At 20.1% G+C, this 19,544-nt stretch overlaps 4 protein-coding genes across 4 annotated transcripts; 1 reads left to right on the forward strand and 3 right to left on the reverse strand. All coding sequences in view use genetic code 6, as the record gives it.

The window, feature by feature from the left end:
- Positions 1-249: 249 nt before the first annotated feature.
- Positions 250-708, forward strand: TTHERM_001306871 (hypothetical protein; the record flags this gene model as incomplete). Its single annotated transcript, XM_012800381.1, has 1 exon — positions 250-708. The coding sequence occupies one exon, from the start codon at positions 250-252 to the stop codon at positions 706-708; it is 459 nt and encodes a 152-aa protein (XP_012655835.1).
- A 2,323-nt stretch (positions 709-3,031) lies between these two features.
- TTHERM_001306873 (hypothetical protein) lies at positions 3,032-3,744 on the reverse strand (the record flags this gene model as incomplete). Its single annotated transcript, XM_012800382.1, has 2 exons — positions 3,032-3,113; positions 3,437-3,744. The coding sequence occupies 2 exons, from the start codon at positions 3,742-3,744 to the stop codon at positions 3,032-3,034; spliced, it is 390 nt and encodes a 129-aa protein (XP_012655836.1).
- Positions 3,745-5,456: 1,712 nt separating this feature from the next.
- On the reverse strand, positions 5,457-6,779 carry TTHERM_01306890 (hypothetical protein; the record flags this gene model as incomplete). Its single annotated transcript, XM_001025330.1, has 1 exon — positions 5,457-6,779. One exon carries the CDS (start codon positions 6,777-6,779, stop codon positions 5,457-5,459), a length of 1,323 nt encoding a protein of 440 aa, XP_001025330.1.
- Positions 6,780-7,569: 790 nt separating this feature from the next.
- TTHERM_01306900 (hypothetical protein) lies at positions 7,570-18,472 on the reverse strand (the record flags this gene model as incomplete). Its single annotated transcript, XM_001025331.3, has 23 exons — positions 7,570-9,013; positions 10,153-10,242; positions 10,474-10,563; positions 10,823-10,912; positions 11,178-11,267; positions 11,532-11,621; positions 11,855-11,944; positions 12,208-12,297; positions 12,563-12,652; positions 12,919-13,008; positions 13,273-13,362; positions 13,574-13,663; positions 14,493-14,582; positions 14,866-14,952; positions 15,249-15,338; positions 15,630-15,719; positions 16,024-16,113; positions 16,396-16,485; positions 16,763-16,852; positions 17,131-17,220; positions 17,470-17,559; positions 17,815-17,904; positions 18,423-18,472. Coding segments are annotated over 23 exons (3,381 nt in total), but the record flags the coding sequence as incomplete, so codon positions are not given.
- Positions 18,473-19,544: the final 1,072 nt, after the last annotated feature.

Here is a 19,544-nt window from a genome sequence, read left to right on the forward strand (position 1 = left end):
TTGAATACTTTAAGAGAAATATTCTAACTTTAAATTAATTAAGAGCCACGAACTATTATTTATTTCAAGTTCAAACTAGAATTGTCACCACTTAAATGGAAGATGTAGACTTTTCCATTAAATTATTGAACTTACTGAATATTTCCAACATCTTCTAGCTAGGTTGAAGTTCCTACTAAACTGAGTGCTTGATTTCCAAATTTAATAGAAAACAAATTGCTGCTTTGATATTATTCATTCTTACAAGCAATGTAGACATTTAAGCCTGCGTTAAAGATTGTAGCTTTTTCTGATGAAGAACAAGGAGTGTTGTTATTTTGGATTGCTTGCATACTGCCATTAGAGCTAATCAAGTAGAGGTTGATTTACTTATCAAGGTTATTCTATATTCCAATGAAATAAATGGAATTGTCAGAATTAGCAAAAACGGCATAGAAAGGATCTGAAACATTAAAGATTCCGCTTCCTTTCGTAGAAACAAAAATGCTTAGTACTTGTTTGTCTTGCTAGAAATAAAAGTAACCAGGAATCGAAACATTACCTGTCCTATATGTGAAAAAACCTAGATTCTGTTTAATAAGAGTGACTTTGATTATTTAAGAGTTAGCATCAGATGTAATACTATTGGAAGCCAAAAGAGTCATTTATACAGAATTTTATACTTTTCCAAGCTAATAAAGAGAAATAGTAATTATGTTTTGGTCTTGAGTGATTTCTACTCTCTGCTGTAACCCTTTGCCGATGGAGATCTAATCAAATTACAAAGGGGGGATGTATTTTATTTGAGTAGCCTATGCAATCAAAGAAAATGGTTAATCTATAGAGAAAGCAGATTAAGTCGAGGACTGAACTTGAAAAACATTTGATATGAGCTAGAAGTAAACAGATAAATCAACTACTCTAGTTTCACCAACTTAGGTTGCTAACTTTATTTGTTGCTAGCATAGTATGAGCTAAAATGAAGCTAAAAATAGTAAGCAATAAGCAAGCTTTAACCTCATTTAGAAACAGATATCTTTATCTAATATTTTATTCTGCTTTATAATGCAAAATTTGATTAATGTAAGTTCTTAAAAACTAGTAAATTATTAATGCTTAAAAATCAATATCTTTACAAGAAATAAATCTTCATTGAAGTTGAGTATTCTTAAAAATAAATATTCGAAAATCTTATTTGTTATTAAGTGTCATCACCAAATGCATTTTCAATATATGTAATTAGATCATTATAATATTATAATAATCCTTATGAAAGCAAATAAACAAAATTTTGAGATAGATACCCTTTCAATTATTTTATTTTTTTGTTTGTGAGTGAAGTAATTCTAAATGAGTAAATAGATAGCGAACTTTATAATACCTCACCTAATAAATAAGCTGATGTAATTTAAGATCTTACATATATTCACCATCAAATATTCATGATTAAATTTGTATTTTTTATTTTATATTCAATAACTTAATTATTGTTTATCATAATAGATAGAAACATTAACAAGTATTTTTAACTTACAAGATTACTCAAATATAATTTAATAAAAAAAATATGTAAAATAGAATTGTAATATATTTATATTTATGTGAGATATTTATGAATTGATGGATTTTAATTTTTCACATTACTTATAATTCTAAGTTTATATTTTACTTGAAAATAAATTAATTTTAAAATGGAAATAGAATTTACTTTATTTGAAAAAATTTTTGTTATTTGATGACAAGGTAAAAGATTTTCCAGCACAGCTAATGTATAAATTATTTGGGATCTAAAAAAAATGTTATCTATTTTTTCATTGTAAAATTAGTAAAAAATACATTTGAAAATTTTTATGAGGATTATAAGAAGATAAAATGATATTTTATGATTAATGAAAATTCATGAATAAATAAATACTAAATAGTGATTCCTATAAATCAAAAAAAGCATCTTAATATATATAAAATTAATTGATAAAAATAAAATAGTATTATGAATTCATTATTTATGTAATTGCATCTAAAAACTGTTTATTATTTGAGAAAGAAAATAGGTCAATTATAGTTTTGATAATAAATAATTAGAGCTTTAACAATAAAATAATTAAATTAATTCTTCAATATTTTTTATATTTTACTGAGAAGATTTTTTGAAAGAAAATTAATACATAAAATAAAATATTTTTTTTTATTTTTATTAATAATAATATTTATTAATAAACAAACCTAAATGATTATCATGGATAAAAATTATTGATGAATTTTATAAATGAATTAAGTATTAATGTATGTATATATGAATGAAAGAATTAATATCAAAATATATATATTTGGTTTCTTTTACTAAAATACAGATTGAAAGATAATTAATTACAAGATATTAATTTTATAATTTTGTATTAAAATTTTTAAAAGTAAACAAATCTGTTAAAAATTGTATAGATGCATAAGTTAATGTTAGCTAATTATTAGTATTTTTTGTTATTATTGTCAACCATTTCACAATTATATCGCTTTATTTTTGAGTTTTTGATATGTAAAACTCCATTTCTTTACGTGCTGAATTAAAGAAACTAAAAAAAGTGTTTTATTTTTTACCCAACATCATAAATAACTACAATAACCTCAGATGGATTTTATTCCTTGTTTTATAACTCAAACTAATTTAATTGACTTTGCTACTGTTGACTCGCTTGATCTGAGTTGATTATATCTGTTTATTATTGGGTATTCTATACATTTTAATTCTTTTTCTGCTATTATTACTTTAAAAATGTTTGGTTTACAATGATCTTAACTAGCTTATTTTAATTAATAAGTGATGAAAATATGTCAGAATCAAAAAAGCAAAATGGTCTTCGTTCGCTAACAAAAAACTTTGAAGGTCAAAGGTTTAACCCTTAATTGACTCACAAAACCAAACTAAGTGAAGATATTTGAATTCTTCAAGCAGAACTTTTAAAGTCAATCAGATTTAATCAAAGGTTAATTGTAATTTTATTGAGTTGCATGTATACAAATATTTATCAAATATAAAGAAAATTGTTTCAATTAATCAGTTATCAGATCCATAATAGGACATAAATTGGTTATTGCAATCCTGAGATTTTTGAGTGATGGTCTAGTTCTTGCATTTTCTATTTTGTTTAAAAATTATAAAATTATTATTAAATTTAAACGAATTAAGGATCAATAAAACAGTTTTTAGACAAGGTTCATGAATTAATTCTTTTTAAAGTAAATCAAATCGCTTAAGAGAACTATTAAATAAGATTAAAGTAATAGAAAGACAGTATTTTTGTAATATAAATTAAAAGCGGTATGATATATAATGAAATTATTTTATAATTTTTAGTATATTTATATGCATTTATTTATCTATTAAATAAACTAACCTCTTTATTAATGAAATAATAATTATCATCAAAACACTGTTTTATTGTTTTTAAAAAGAGTATACTTTTTTTTTGGTAAAAATATGTTTTCGTAGATGTGATTTATTTTGTCAAAATATGTGCTCAACTTATCTTCTTTGTCTCGGATGTCTGATGAGAAAAACAATCGAGGGAAACGAATGATAAAGTTATTAAATTATTCTGTAAGATTATACTTTTTAATGATCTTTTTTAAATCTGGAATTTTTACTTAAAATTCTTCTTTTACCAATTCATAGCTTGTATTATCAAAAGAGCTAAGAAACTTAATGAACATCCTAGTGATGTTTTTTTTATAATTATTACTCAGACCTTTTTTTTCTTCTTCTTCCATTATTTAATTTTTTTGTTTCTAGCTTTAGGTTTGAGGGAAATCAGTTCAATAGAATAGTTAATTAATTGATAGGATGATTTTGGTAATTATGATTATTTTCTTATCTAAATTAATTATTTATTAAATAGTAAATATTTTGAGGTTATTTAATGTCATTTTGAAAATTTATTAAAAGTATTGTATGAATACAAAAATTTTAATTAAAAAATTCGAATAAAATAGTTTCATAACTCACGGTACACCCTAAATTAATTTATAAGTCATAAAATAGAAATAAACTAATTAGAATATTAAAAAGGAATTAAAATAGAAATTATGAAGAGACCTTTTTTTCTTCCATAACTTAATTTTTTTGTTTCTAGCTTTAGGTTTGAGGGAAATCAGTTGAATAGAATTAGTTAATTATTTGATAGGATGATTTTACTAATTATGATTATTTTCTGTGCTAAATTAATTATTTATTAAATAGTAAATATTTTGAGGTTATTTAATGTCATTTTTGTAAATTTATTAAAAGTATTTTATGAATAAAAAAGTTTTAATTAAAAAATTAGAATAAAATAGTTTCATAACTCACGGTATACCCTAAATTAATTTATAAGTCATATAATAGAAATAAACTAAGTAGAATATTAAAAAGGAATTAAAATAGAAATTATGAAGAGATCTTTTTTTCTTCCATCGCTTAATTTTTTTGTTTCTAGCTTTAGTTTTGAGGGAAATCAGTTGAATAAAATTAGTTAATTAATTAATAGGATGATTTTGCTAATTATGATTATTTTCTGTGCTAAATTAATATTAAATAGTAAATATTTTGAGGTGATTTAATGTCATTTTTCTAAATTTATTAAAAGTATTTTATGAATAAAAAAGTTTTAATTAAAAAATTAGAATAAAATAGTTTCATAACTCATGGTATACCCTAAATTAATTTATAAGTCATATAATACTAATTAAAATGTAAATAAGGAATTAAAATAGAAATTATGAAGAGACCTTTTTTTTCTTCCATTACATAATTTTTTTGTTTCTAGCTTTAGGTTTGAGGGAAATCAGTTGAATAGAATTAGTTAATTAATTAATTAATAGGATGATTTTGCTAATTATGATTAATTTCTGTGCTAAATTAATTTAAATAGTAAATATATTGAGGTGATTTAATGTCATTTTTGATAATTTATTAAAAGTATTTTATGAATAAAAAAGTTTTAATTAAAAAATTAGAATAAAATAGTTTCATTACTCATGGTATACCCTAAATTAATTTATAAATCATATAATAAAAATAAACTAAGTAGTATTTAAAAAAGGAATTAAAATAGAAAATTATGAAGCTAATTAAAAGGAAGTGTAGTAATCATTTTTTATATTCCAATTTTGTTTTTATCATTTATTAAATATACAGATCAACAACCCAATTTTTGAAAACATAAATTATGAATACAAAATTAACAAATAAAAAATAGTTAAAATATAGCTATTCCTGCATTTGAAAAATCATGAACTATGACATCATGATTTATGATATTTCAAATAATTTTTATATTAGTAAATTTATTTACTGTAAAAAAAATTTTTTACTCTCAAAATTTGAAAATAGGTTTCTATATTTTTGATTAATTTAAAACCTTAAAAATTTTTTTATTTCAAATCAAAAGTATTAATTAGAATAATAAACAACAAATTATATAAATTTTAATAATATTTTTAATTCATTTTGATATAATTTAAATTTATTCAGATGAAGAAGATTATGCTTTATAGCCACACCTTTATTGGTTTTTGACTTTTATTTTAGTTTCTTCTATTTTTTATAGATCTTTTAAATTTTTTTAGTAATATTTTTCAACAAATGACTAAGAATAGACTGAATATTCAACATCTTCGAAAAAAAGAGAGAGCTCTTTATTAATAAACTCATCAAAGGTAAGATCCATTTTGTTTGATAAAATTTTTTGTCTATAGCTAATTAGATTTTTAAGATCTTCTAAATCAACATCTATCTCAGCTATTGAGAAAATATATTCAAAAGGTAAATTAGATATTTTTTTAGCTTTATATAAAGGTGAAGCTTGTTTCTTTGTTTAATGAAGCACAATATCAAATCCATCAAAAGTATTTATTTTAATAGATATTTTTACTTCTTTTTGTAACTAGCAATGTTTTGTTAAACCAATTAATGATTGTCTCATTATTTCATCCTAATCTTTGATTAACTCTATCTTTTAATTTCTCAATAACATTGAACTTAAGCTCTACTCATTAACCCCAATTAACTCTAAAAAAGACTTAGAGTAACCTGCTTGTACCATTTCTACATCTTTTTTCTAAAAGTTGATTCTACCAATTGAATACTAAAACATTTAATTTTCGTTCTCTTTAGAGTATTTTTTAATATATTCAATACATGAATCTATATGTTTTTGAAACTCTTCATTTTAAAATTATATTAACTCTTTATTTAACTCTACAGATTCTACTGAGTTTATAAGGAATCTCTAAACTTGTTTATATTTAACAAGTGCAATATTTGCTTCCTAAATCATTTTACAAGGAGTATGCTGAATATATTCTAAGGCTTATTCTATAGATATTCTTGGTTTTTAATCTACATTTTGGACAATGATCTAAAAAATTTAGTTATTTTACAGAAAATTAGTTAATTAGGTTTATGCATAACCAAAACTAACATTTCCTAAAGAAAAACCAAATTTAAGAATTCCCTAGCTGCTAAGAATCAAACCTGTAGATAAATGCATATCGCTCTGACAACTTGCAATTTCTTTAATGATAAATTGCTTGTTTTTATGCTTTTATTTTATTTTTTTTATTCCATTTGATTTTTTAAGAGGAATCATTGTTAACTACTAATCAGGGTATTTTTAGTTACTAGATGGCGATGTATTGTAACAAAGATAATTTTCATTTGATTAGAAGCACTGTCTTTTAAATTTATCTAGAAATTCTTCTTCGGTTTAAAGTAAATACTCGCTTTAAATTTTGTAATGATCTAAATTAATGAATTCTACTTCCATTTTAGAAAATAAAATAAGTTAATTATTTATTGTTATTGTTTTTGTTTGTCTTTTTCTATATTAATAAAGATTGATATTAATAATTATGGTATTTGTAATTATTTGAGTTTAATAATTGATGTATTATGTAAACAAATGTAAAAATTTGATTTTAAGAATAGACTAACTAACAAATAATTTAGAAATTTCCTTAAGCCTTTTCTGATCAAATTCTAAAAATAAAAAGTGCTATTAAAATCATCAATAATTATTAATAAATATGTCTTACATAAAAAAGCTAAACCTATTTATAGCTATCATTATTATAATAACAAACATAAAACTCTTAATTTAAGAGTTGATATAAATGATCTAATAAACAAAAAAGTGTTAATTATTAAGTTGAGAATTTAAAACATATAAAAATGTAGTAAAATATAATTATTAATTGTTTATTAAATATTGTATTTAATTTATTTTAATTCAAAATTTTCTATAAAAAATTAAGTAAAAATATATAGAGCTTCAAAGCAATTCACTTGACTGAAGAGTCTATATAATACAATTGATTTCAAAAAATAATTTAAGAATATATTAATGGTGATTACTACTAAAATAAATATGTAAATATTTTGAAAATTCACAAGAGAGATTTGTATAAAAAATAAAAAATTAGAAGATATTTTTCAAGTTTTATTTAAAATTTAAAAATATTTACATTACTTTTTATATTTATTTCGAATCATGCAAATTTTAATCATTTTTAAAAATTAAATTTACATAAAATAAAAAAATTTTAATAAATACTCATTCATTTATATATAACTTTAATTTAAGATAATGAGTTTGATGAGAACTATACAGTTTTATAGCCACATCTTATTTCATTTTTTTACTTAATTTTTTCTAATTTTTAAAGTTCTCTTAAATTATCTTGGTAAAATTTTTCTATAAATTATTAAGATAAGACTGAATACTCAACATTTTCAAAAAGAAGAGAAAGTTCCTTATTAATAAATTCATCAAAAGTAAGATTCTTTTGGCTAGAAATAATTTTTTATCGATATTCTATCAAATTTTTCAAATCTTCTAATTCAACATCAAATACAGCAATACAAAAAATATATTCAAAAGGTAGATTAAACAATTTCTTAGCTTAGTAATTAGGAATTACTTGTTTCTTTGTTTAATGAAGCAAAATATCAAATCCATCAAAAGTGTTTATTTTAAAAGATGTTTTTATTTCTTTTAAACTTTGACTATGTTTTGTTAAACCTATTAATGATATTCTCATTATTTCGTCTTAATCTTTGATTAGCTCTATTTTTTAGTTTCTCAATAATAAAGAGCTCAAGCTCTATTCATTGACTCCAATCAAATCCAAAAAAGGCTTAGAATATCCAGCTTATATAATTTCTACTCCTTTTTTCTAAAAATTGATTCTACCAATTGAATACTAAAACATCTACCCTTAATTATCCTTTACATATTGTTTAATATATTCGTTGCAAGACTCTATATGCTTTTAGAATTCTTCATTCTAAATTTTGATTGATTCTTAATTTATCTCTACAGATTCTACTACATTAAATAGTAGTTTCCAAACATCTTTATAAAAAACTAATGCATCTCTAGCTTCCTATACTTATTTGCAAGGTGTATGCAAAATATACTCTAAAGCTTGTTCTACAGAAATTTTAGGTGCTTATTCATTGTCGATCATGTGATTCTAAAATATTTAATCATTTTGTAGAAATTTGATGAATTATGTTTATGAATAACCAAAACTAACATGTCCTAAAGAAAAGCCAAATTTAAGGATTCCCTGATTACTCAGAGTCAATCCAGCTGATATTTATAAATCCTTCTCAAAGTTTAATATTTATTTGATAATGTATTGTTGGTTTTTAAGCTTTTTTTTATTTTTTTTGATTCCATTCGCTTTCTTAAGAGGAATAGACTTTTACTGCTAATTGTATTTATTTTTTTATCTAATTGATATGGTTTTTTCGTAACAAAGAGAATTTTTTTAGGATTAGCATTATAATACTTTAAAATTATCTGAAATTTATTCTTCAATTTGAATGGAAAAGTCATTTTGAGGAACTCCATGCTTTATATCAATGAACTCTACTTCCATAATTAAAAAGTAAAGTTTACTGATTTATTTATTATTTCTTTTTAATATCTTTTCTACAAATTCATAAAGATTTAATTAATTTTTTATACTGAGATTTCTATTGGCAGTGAATGACCTTACAAAATTTATTTATTAAAAAAAATAAGATGTATGAAGGCAAAAATCAAAAGTTTCTAACAATTTCCGAAATTTATCTAAAAGTAATTGTAATGCTTAGATTATAATTTGTTAATGAAAAGCAGTAAGACAAGTATAAAAATTGAATTGAAATATTTATTAAGTAGAATATGATAATTTAATGAAGTAAATGAATACTATTTTACAATATATTTTTTATTAAATATAATATAAAAAATATGAAGTTAAGCATTTTATTAAATTGCATAAAAAATTAAAGATATTTATATTTTATTTTTAGGATCAATCTGAAGTATTACCATAACTTATTATTAATCCTTTAAATACCAAATTACTTATTTTTTTATGTAAAAAGCCAAATAAAAGTTAAAATAAAATGAAATGAGGTTTTGTTTAAGTGTTGGTATCTAATTAATCATGGTAAATAAAAAAAGGATAGAAATATGATTGATAGATAATAGTTGAGATTAAAATATAACTGGCATGTAAAAGCTTGGCATTTATATAATTTCATAAGATATAATAGAATACTAAAAATTTTAAATTATTTTATCCTTTTTGGAGAAACAGGAGAGTTTGTTTAAGAGGAATTTATTTATTTAAGTAAATTTAATTTTTTTATTTTTTATTTTTACAAACAATTTATTTACTTACAAAAATATAAATGATTTTTATAATAAAAAACAATAATAAAATCTAATATATTTTAGGTTAAAAAAACTTTTCCAAAATATTAAAAAATAAAAAAACCTTTAATATTCTATTATTTAAACATTTAATATTTATTCTACTTTTTTCGTCATTTGCTTATCATAATCATAATTTTTTAAAGACAACTAATCTTTTTGATTTAAGACACTTGCTTATTACTTTTAATTTTTATGATGAATTTATCTGGCTAAAATTTTATAATAAATTTGTGTAAATTTTAAATATCTAATAGAATAAACTTTTAAATTAAAAATTATTTCTTAAATTAATATATAAATTAATAAAATAACATTAATCGAATTTAAAATAAAAAAAATAAATCAAATAAATTCAAAGAGCTTTTTTGTTTTAAATAAGTTTTTTAATTAAAAATACCACAATTCAAAACAAATAAACTGTTTTTACTTAATGCAAAGTGACAAATTTGAGAGATTAATGCAATTTGTAAAACCAGAACCTAAGCCTAATGCACCTTCATAACCAATCTTATTGAAACTTTTTAAATATTGAAGAAAAAATATATAATTAAATAGTTAATTAGAAGGAAAAAATGAAGAAAGAAATGAAATAATAAGATTAATTAGTTGATAATAAAAGCAAAAGTTAAAAAGAAAATCAAAAATAAAGCAAGCACAATAAAAAGCAAAAGAAAAGAGAGCTTTGTTGTTTTAAATTAGTTTTTATAATTCAAAATATCACAATCCAAAACAAATAAACTATTTTTACTTAAGGTAAAGTGTTAAATTTGAGAGATTAATGCAATTTCCTAAACCAGAACCTAAGCCTGATGCACCTTCATCGCCTATTTAATTCTACCTTTTTAAATATTGAAGAAAAAATATATCATTAAATAATTAATTAGAAGGAAAAAATGAAGAAAGAATATGAAATAATAAGATTAATTAATTGATAATAAAAACAAAAGTTAAAAAGAAAATGATGAGTTAAATTACAAAGAAAGAACAAAACAAAAAAGCAAGCACAATAAAAAGGAAAAGAAATGAGAGCTTTATTGTTTTAAATTAGTTTTTATAATTCAAAATATCACAATCCAAAACAAATAAACTATTTTTACTTAAGGTAAAGTGTCAAATTTGAGAGATTAATGCAATTTCCTAAACCAGAACCTAAGCCTGATGCACCTTCATCACCAATTTTATTGCAACTTTTTAAATATTGAAGAAAAAATATATCATTAAATAGTTACCGTAATTAGAAGGAAAAAATGAAGAAAGAATATGAAATAATAAGATTAATTGATTGATAATAAAAGCAAAATTTGATAAGAAAATGATGAATTAAATTAACAAAGTAAGAACAAAAAAAAAATGCAAGAACAATAAAAAGGAAAAGAAAAGAGAGCTTTATTGTTTTAAATTAGTTTTTATAATTCAAGATATCACAATCTAAAACAAATAAACTGTTTTTACTAAAGGTTAAGTGTCAAATTTGAGAGATTAATGCAATTTCCTAAACCAGAACCTAAGCCAGATGCGCACTTTGCACCAATTTTATTTTACCTTTTTAAATATTTAAGAAAAAATATATCATTAAATAGTTAATTAGAAGGAAAAAATGAAGAAAGAATATGAAATAATAAGATTAATTAATTGATAATAAAAGCAAAAATTGAAAATAAAATGATGAGTTAAATTAAAAAAGAAAGAACAAAAAAAAAACCAAGCACAATACAACACTATGAAAAAGAAAAGAGTGCTTTATTGTTTTAAATTAGTTTTTATAATTCAAAATATCACAATCCAAAACAAATAAACTGTTTTTACTCAAGGTTAAGTGTCAAATTTGAGAGATTAATGCAATTTCCTAAACCAGAACCTAAGCATGATGCATTTTTGTCACCAATTTTATTACCACTTTTTAAATATTGAAGAAAATAAATATCATTAAATAGTTACCTTAATTAGAAGGAAAAAATGAAGAAAGAATATGAAATAATAAGATTAATTAATTGATAATAAAATCAAAAATTGAAAAGAAAATGATGAGCTAAATTAATAAAGAAAAAACAAAAAAAAAGCAAGCACAATAAAAAGCAAAAGATTATAATTCAAAATATCACAATTTAAAACAAATAAACTGTTTTTACCAAATGTTAAGTGTCAAATTTGAGAGATTAATGCAATTTCCTAAACCAGAACCTAAGCCTGATGCACCTTCATCACCAATTTTATTGCTACTTTTTAAATATTCAAGAAAAAATATATCATTAAATAGTTACCGTAATTAGAAGAAAAAAATGAAGTAAGAATATGAAATAATAAGATTAATTAATTGATATTAAAAGCAAATTTTAAAAAGAAAATGTTGAGTTAAATTAACTAAGAAAGAACAAAAAAAAAAGCAACACAATAAAAAGGAAAAGAAATGAGAGCTTTATTGTTTTAAATTAGTTTTTATAATTCAAAATATAATATTCCAAAATAAATAAACTGTTTTTACCGAATGTTAAGTGTCAAATTTGAGAGATTAATGCAATTTCCTAAACCAGAACCTAAGCCTGATGCACCTTCATCACCAATTTGATTGTACCTTTTTAAATATTGAAGAAAAAATATATAATGAAATAGTTACCGTAATTAGAAGGAAAAAATGAAGAAAGAATATGAAATAATAAGATTAATTAATTGATAATAAAAGCAAAAGTTAAAAATAAAATGATGAGTTAAATTAACAAGGAAAGATCAAAAAAAAAAAGCAAGCACAATAAAAAGCAAAAGAAAAGAGAGCTTTATTGTTTTAAATTAGTTTTTATAATTCAAAATATCACAATCCAAAACAAATAAGCTGTTTTTACTCAAAGTTAAGCGTCAAATTTGAGAGATTAATGCAATTTCCTAAACCAGAACCTAAGCCTGATGCACCAATTGCACCAATTTGGTTGTACCTTTTTAAATATTGAAGAAAAAATATATAATGAAATAGTTACCGTAATTAGAAGGAAAAAATGAAGAAAGAATATGAAATAATAAGATTAATTAATTGATAATAAAAGCAAAAGTTAAAAATAAAATGATGAGTTAAATTAACAAGGAAAGATCAAAAAAAAAAAAGCAAGCACAATATAAAGCAAAAGAAAAGAGAGCTTTATTGTTTTAAATTAGTTTTTATAATTCAAAATATCACAATCCAAAACAAATAAGCTGTTTTTACTCAAAGTTAAGTGTCAAATTTGAGAGATTAATGCAATTTCCTAAACCAGAACCTAAGCCTGATGCACCTTCATCACCAATTTGATTGTACCTTTTTAAATATTGAAGAAAAAATATATAATGAAATAGTTACCGTAATTAGAAGGAAAAAATGAAGAAAGAATATGAAATAATAAGATTAATTAATTGATAATAAAAGCAAAAGTTAAAAAGAAAATGATGAGTTAAATTAATAAAGAAAGAACAAAAAAAAAAGCAAGCACAATAAAAAGGAAAAGAAAAGAGAGCTTTATTGTTTTAAATTAGTTTTTATAATTCAAAATATCACAATCTAAAACAAATAAACTGTTTTTACTTAAGATTAAGTGTCAAATTCGAGAGATTAATGCAATATGCTAAACCAGAACCTAAGCCTGATGCACCTTCATCGCGTATGTTATTCTCCCTTTTAAAATATTGAAGAAAAAATATATCATTAAATAGTTAATTAGAAGGAAAAAATGAAGAAAGAATATGAAATAATAAGATTAATTAATTGATAATAAAAGCAAAAATTAAAAATAAAATGATGAGTTAAAAGAAAGAACTACAAAAAAAAACAAGCACAAAAAAAAAATTCAAAATATCACAATCCTAAACAAATAAACTGTTTTTACTTAAGGTAAAGTGTCAAATTTGAGAGATCAATGCAATTTTCTAAACCAGAACCTAAGTAAGATGCACCCTTTGCACCAATTTAATTAATTCTTTTTAAATATTGAAGAAAAAATATATCATTAAATAGTTAATTAAAAGGAAAAAATTAAGAAAGAATATGAAATAATAAGATTAATTAACTTATAATAAAAGCAAAAGTTAAAAATAAAATAATTAGTTAAATTAACAAAGAAAGAACAAAAAAAAAATCAAGCACAATAAAAATAAAAATAAAAGATAGCTTTATTATTTTAAATTATTGGGGTATTTTTAATGTTGGAAACCAGAGATTACCAGAATAATTTGATAATGATTTTAGAGAAATTGATTTAAGTAAATTTAATTAGTAAATTTTCATGTATTTAATAAGCTATTTATTAACTTACCAAAATAAATTAAATTTTTAAATAAATAAATAAATAAAAAATAATAAATTTATCTATCAATATTTTAGGTTAAATTATCTTATTACAAAATATTATATAATAAAACATATTATTTACTATTACTCAAATATTTGATATTTATTCATCCTTTTTTTAATCATCAATCGAAAGATATTTCAAGGGCAACTAATCTTTTTGATTTAAAACAGTTTCTAATTACTTTCAATTCTTATTATTTATCTATTTGGTTTTTGCTTTTATATAATAGAAGGAAAAAATATTAACTAATAAGAGATGAATTAATAAATAATAAAAGCAAATGTTGGGAAAAAAAAAATAAGTTAAATTAAGAAATCTAGAAGAAAAATAAACGCAAGTACAATTAAAAAATAAAAGAAAATAAATTAAATAAATAACTAAAAGAATTATATAATTTTAAATTCATTTTTAAAACTAAAAATATCACAATCCAAAACAAATAAACTTTTTTTACCTAAGATCAAGTGTTAAATTTGAGAGCTTAGTGAAATTTGTAAAAGCAGAACTTAATTTTGATGCACTATAATCACCAATTTAATTGTCACTTTTTAAATATTAAAGAAAAAATATATTATTAAATAGTTATTTAGAAGGAAAAAATGAAGAAAAAATATGAAATTAAAAGAAATGAATTAATAAATAATAAAAGCAAATGTTGAAAATAAAAAAATGAGTTAAATTAAGAAATGTAGAAGTAAAAAAATACAACTACAATGAAAAGTAAAAGAAAAAAAATTAAATAAAAGGTAAATAAACATATCAAAAGAATTAAATAGTTTTAAATTCATTTTTATAACTAAAAATAAAAACAAATAAAGTTTTTCTACCAAAGATGAAGTGTCAAATTTGAAAGATTAGTGCAATTTGCTAAAGTAGAACATAAGTCTGATGCACCTTAACCAATTTAATTGCCACTTTTAAATATTCAAGAAAAAATGTGTACTTAATTTGTTACTTATGAGGAAAAAATGTTGAAAAAATATGAAATAATTAATTAACAAATAATAAATAAATAAATTTAATAATAAAAGCAAATGTTGAAAATAAAAAAATGAGTTAAATTAATAAATTTAGATGAAAAAAAGTACAATTTAAAAAGTAAAAGTAAAATTTAAATAAAAGGCTTAACAACAATTTTAAAGAATAATAGTTTTAAATTAATTTTTAAAACTAAAAATATCATAATCTAAAACAAATAAACTGTTTTTACCGAAGATAAAGTGCCAAATTTGAAAGATTAGTGCAATTTGCTAAAGCAGAACCTAAGTCTTATATACCTTTTGAGCAAATTTTATTAAACCTTTTTAAATATTCAAGAAAAAATATTTCATTAACTAGTTACTTAGAAGGAAAAAATGAAGAAAAAATATGAGGTTATAATAAATGAATTAATAAATAGTAAAAGCAAATGTTGAAAATAAAAAAAATGAGTTAAATTAAGAAATGTAGAAGAAGAAAAAATACAACTACAATGAATAAGTTAAAGAAAAAAAATTAAATAAAAAGCAAATAAACAAATTAAAAGAATTAGATTTAAATTCATTTTTATCACTAAAAATATCACAATCCAAAACAAATAAAGTGTTTCTACCAAAGATGAAGTGCCAAATTTGAAAGATTAGTGCAATTTGCTAAAGTAGAACATAAGTCTGATGCACCTTAATCACCAATTTAATTGTCACTTTTTTAATATTCAAGAAAAAATGTGTACTTAATTTGTTACTTATGAGGAAAAATGATGAAAAAATATGAAATAATAAGAAATAATTAATTAATTAATTAATATAATAATAAAAGCAAATGTTGAAAATATAAAAATGAGTTAAATTAAGAAATGTAGAAAAAGAAAAAATACAACTATAATGAAAAGTAAAAGAAAAAAAATTAAATAAAAGGCAAATAAACAAATCAAAAGAATTAAATAGTTTTAAATTCATTTTTATAACTAAAAATATCACAATCCAAAACAAATAAACTGTTTTTACCTAAGATCAAGTGTCAAATTTGTAAGATTAGTGCAATTTGCTAAAGCAGAACCTAAGTCTGATGTACCTTAATCACCAATTTAATTGTTACTTTATAAATATTCAAGAAAAAAATGTGTACTTAGTTAGTTATTTATGAGGGAAAAATGAAGAAAAAATAAGAAATAATTAATAAATAATAAAAGCGAATATTAAAAAATAAAAAAATGAGTTAAATTAAGAAATGCAGTAAAAAAAACACAAGTAAAAAATGAATGTAAAAGAAAAAATATTCAATAAAAAGCTAATAAATAAAATAAAAGAATTAAATAGTTTTAAATTAATTTTAATAACTAAAAATATCACAATCCAAAACAAATAAACTGTTTTTACTAAAGATCAAGTGTCAAATTTGAAAGATTAGAGCAATTTGCTAGAGCAGAACCTAATTTTAATGCGCCTGTTGCACCAATATAATTTTATCTTTTTAAATATTGAAGAAGAAATAAAAAATTAATTAGTTAATTAGAAGGAAAAATTAAGAAAAAATATGAATTAATAAATGATAAAAACAAATTTTGAAAATAAAAAAAATGGATTAAATTAAGAAATCTAGATGAAGAAAAAAACGTAAGTACAATTAAAGTAAAAGAAAAAAATTAAATAGAAGGCTAATAAAAAAATTGAAAGAATTAATTAGTTTTAAATTCATTTTTATAACTTAAAATATCTCAATCCAAAACAAATAAATTATTTTTACCTAAGATCAAGTGTCAAATTTGTAAGATTAGTGCAATTTGCTAAAGCAGAACCTAAGCCTGATGCACCTGTTGCACCAATTAAATTGTAACTTTTTAAATATTCAAGAAAAAATCAATAATTAATTAATTAGTTAGAAGGATAAAATGAAGAAATAATAAGAAATGAATTTATAAATATTAAAATAAAATGTTGAAAATAAAAAAATGAGTTAAATTAAGAAATGGATAAAAAAAAATCACAAATATAATTAAAAAGTTAGTGAAAAAAAATTAAATAAAAAGATAATAAATAAATTAGAAGAGTTAGTTTTAAATTCATTTTTATAACTAAAAATATCACAATCTAAAACAAATAAACTGTTTTTACTAAAGTTCAAGTGTTAAATTTGAGAGATTATTGCAATTTATTAAAGCTGAACCTAAGTCCGATGCACCTTAATCGCCAATTTGATTGTTACTTTTTAAATATTCAAGAAATAATGTGACTTAATTAGTTATTTATGAGGAAAAAATATGAAATAATAAGAAATAATTCATAAATAATAAAACAAATGTTAAAAATAAAAAATGAGTTAAATTGAGAAATTTAAAAGAAAAAAAAAAACAAAGTACAATTAGAATGTAAAAGAAATAAAAAAATTAAATAGTTTTAAATTCATTTTTATAACTAAAAATATCATAATCCAAAAAAAATAAACTGTTTTACAAAAGATAAAGTGTCAAATTTGAGAGATTAGTGCAATTTGCTAAAGCAGAAACTAGATTTGATGCACCTGTTGCACCAATATAATTAGCCCTTTTTAAATATTGAAACAAATATAATTAATAAATTAGTTATTTAGAAGGAAAAAATTAAGACAAAATATGAATTAATAATTAATAAAAGCAAATGTTAAAAATAAAAATGAGTTAAATTAAGAAATGCAGAAGAAGAAAAAAACACAAACACAATTAAAAAGTAAAAAATTAATAAAAGGCTAATAAACAAATTAAAAGAATTAAATAGTTTTAAATTCATTTTATAATTAAAACAATCCAAAATAATTTTTACCTATAATTAAGTGTTAAATTTGAAAGATTAGTGCAATTTGCTAAAGCAGTAATAAATTCTTATTCATCTTAATCATCAAATTAATTTGCACTTTTTAAATATTAAAAAAAATCAATAATTAGTTAGTTAATTAGAAAAAAAATGAAGAAAAATATGAAGTAATAAGAAATGAATAATAAAACAAAGGTTGAAAATAAAAAATGAATTAAATTAAGAAAGATAGAGAAGAAAAAACACAAATACAATTAAAAAAAAGAAAAATAAATAAAATAAAAAGCTAATAAACAAGTAAAAAGAGTTAACTTGTTATAAATTAATTTTTATAAATAAAAAATAATAATCCAAAACAAATAAACTGTTTTTATCTATTAAAAGTTTTAGAAGGAAAAAACGAATAAAAAATATTAAATTATAAAAAATGGATAATCAATTAAAAATTTAAAGAGAAAATTAAGTTAAAATAACCAAAAAAACATTTGTATTATTAATAAAATTAAATCATAAAGGTTATAATTTCTATTATTAAAATAATATTTTAAATAAAAAATGAAAGTTAAATATATAGAAAATATTTATTAGTAATAAGAATATTTATAAATTAAATGTACCTCAGATCAATATGGAGAATTTAGTGAGATGAAAGAGAAGATTTTACAAACTTTTAATATTAGTAAATATAAATTTAAAGTATTTTGATTAAAAAATAAATAATTACCTCTTCTAATTTTTAATATTTAATCTATTATATCATTTATTTTTTTTTTACAAAAATATTTAACAGTAATTTATGGAAATTAATTTAATTAATTATAAGTGGATAAAAAGAAAAAATAAATTAAATGAATTTATAAAATTGTTTCTCGTAATAGTAATCACAAAAAAGTTAGGATAACATTCATTATTAAATCTTTATATTTGCATTTAAAATCTTTACTTAAAAATATAGTTGGAACCATAGATTGGATATAAATAGAGATGTAATTATATATCGATATCGTATAATATATAAAATATAAAATATCGAATATAGCTTTCTCAATTTGTCAATCAATATTTTAAAAGATATTTTTTTTTAGATTTTAATTATATCTACCAGGTTTTTTTCAAATATTGCTAAATAAATAACTGACCGTCTTTAATTCCTACTATATATATTTTTAAGTATATGTTTTAAATAAAAATATTAAGTTTAAATAGTGAATGTGATATCTCTTCATAAAACAAAATAAATTAATTAATATTTGATAATTAATTAATTAATTAATTATTATATTTATTTGTTCTTTTTATCCATTTATAATCAATTAATTTGTTAATTAAATTTCATAAACTGCTATTCAATATTTTTGAAAAAAAAAATAAATGATATAATAGATTAAAAAATATAATCAATTAGAAGAAGTAATTATTAATTTTTTTATTAATAACTTTTAAATTTATATAAATTAATAAAAAAAGTTTAAAAGCTCTTCATTTTTATCTCATTAGGTTCTCCATATTGATCTGAGGTATATTTAATTAAAAAATATTATTTTTATTATTATTAATATTTTTTGTTTATTTTACTTTAAATTTGTTTGAATAAATAATTTATAAAAGAAATTATCATCATTATTCATTGATTTTTATTAAAACTTAAATTTTTTAGCAATTTTAACTTAATTTTCATTTCAATTTTTAATTATTTATTTATTATTCATTTTTTATTATTTGATATTTTTTCTTCATTT

This window comes from Tetrahymena thermophila, assembly GCF_000189635.1.
Source record: "Tetrahymena thermophila SB210 genomic scaffold scf_8254302, whole genome shotgun sequence".
In the NCBI taxonomy this organism is placed as follows: domain Eukaryota; phylum Ciliophora; class Oligohymenophorea; order Hymenostomatida; family Tetrahymenidae; genus Tetrahymena; species Tetrahymena thermophila.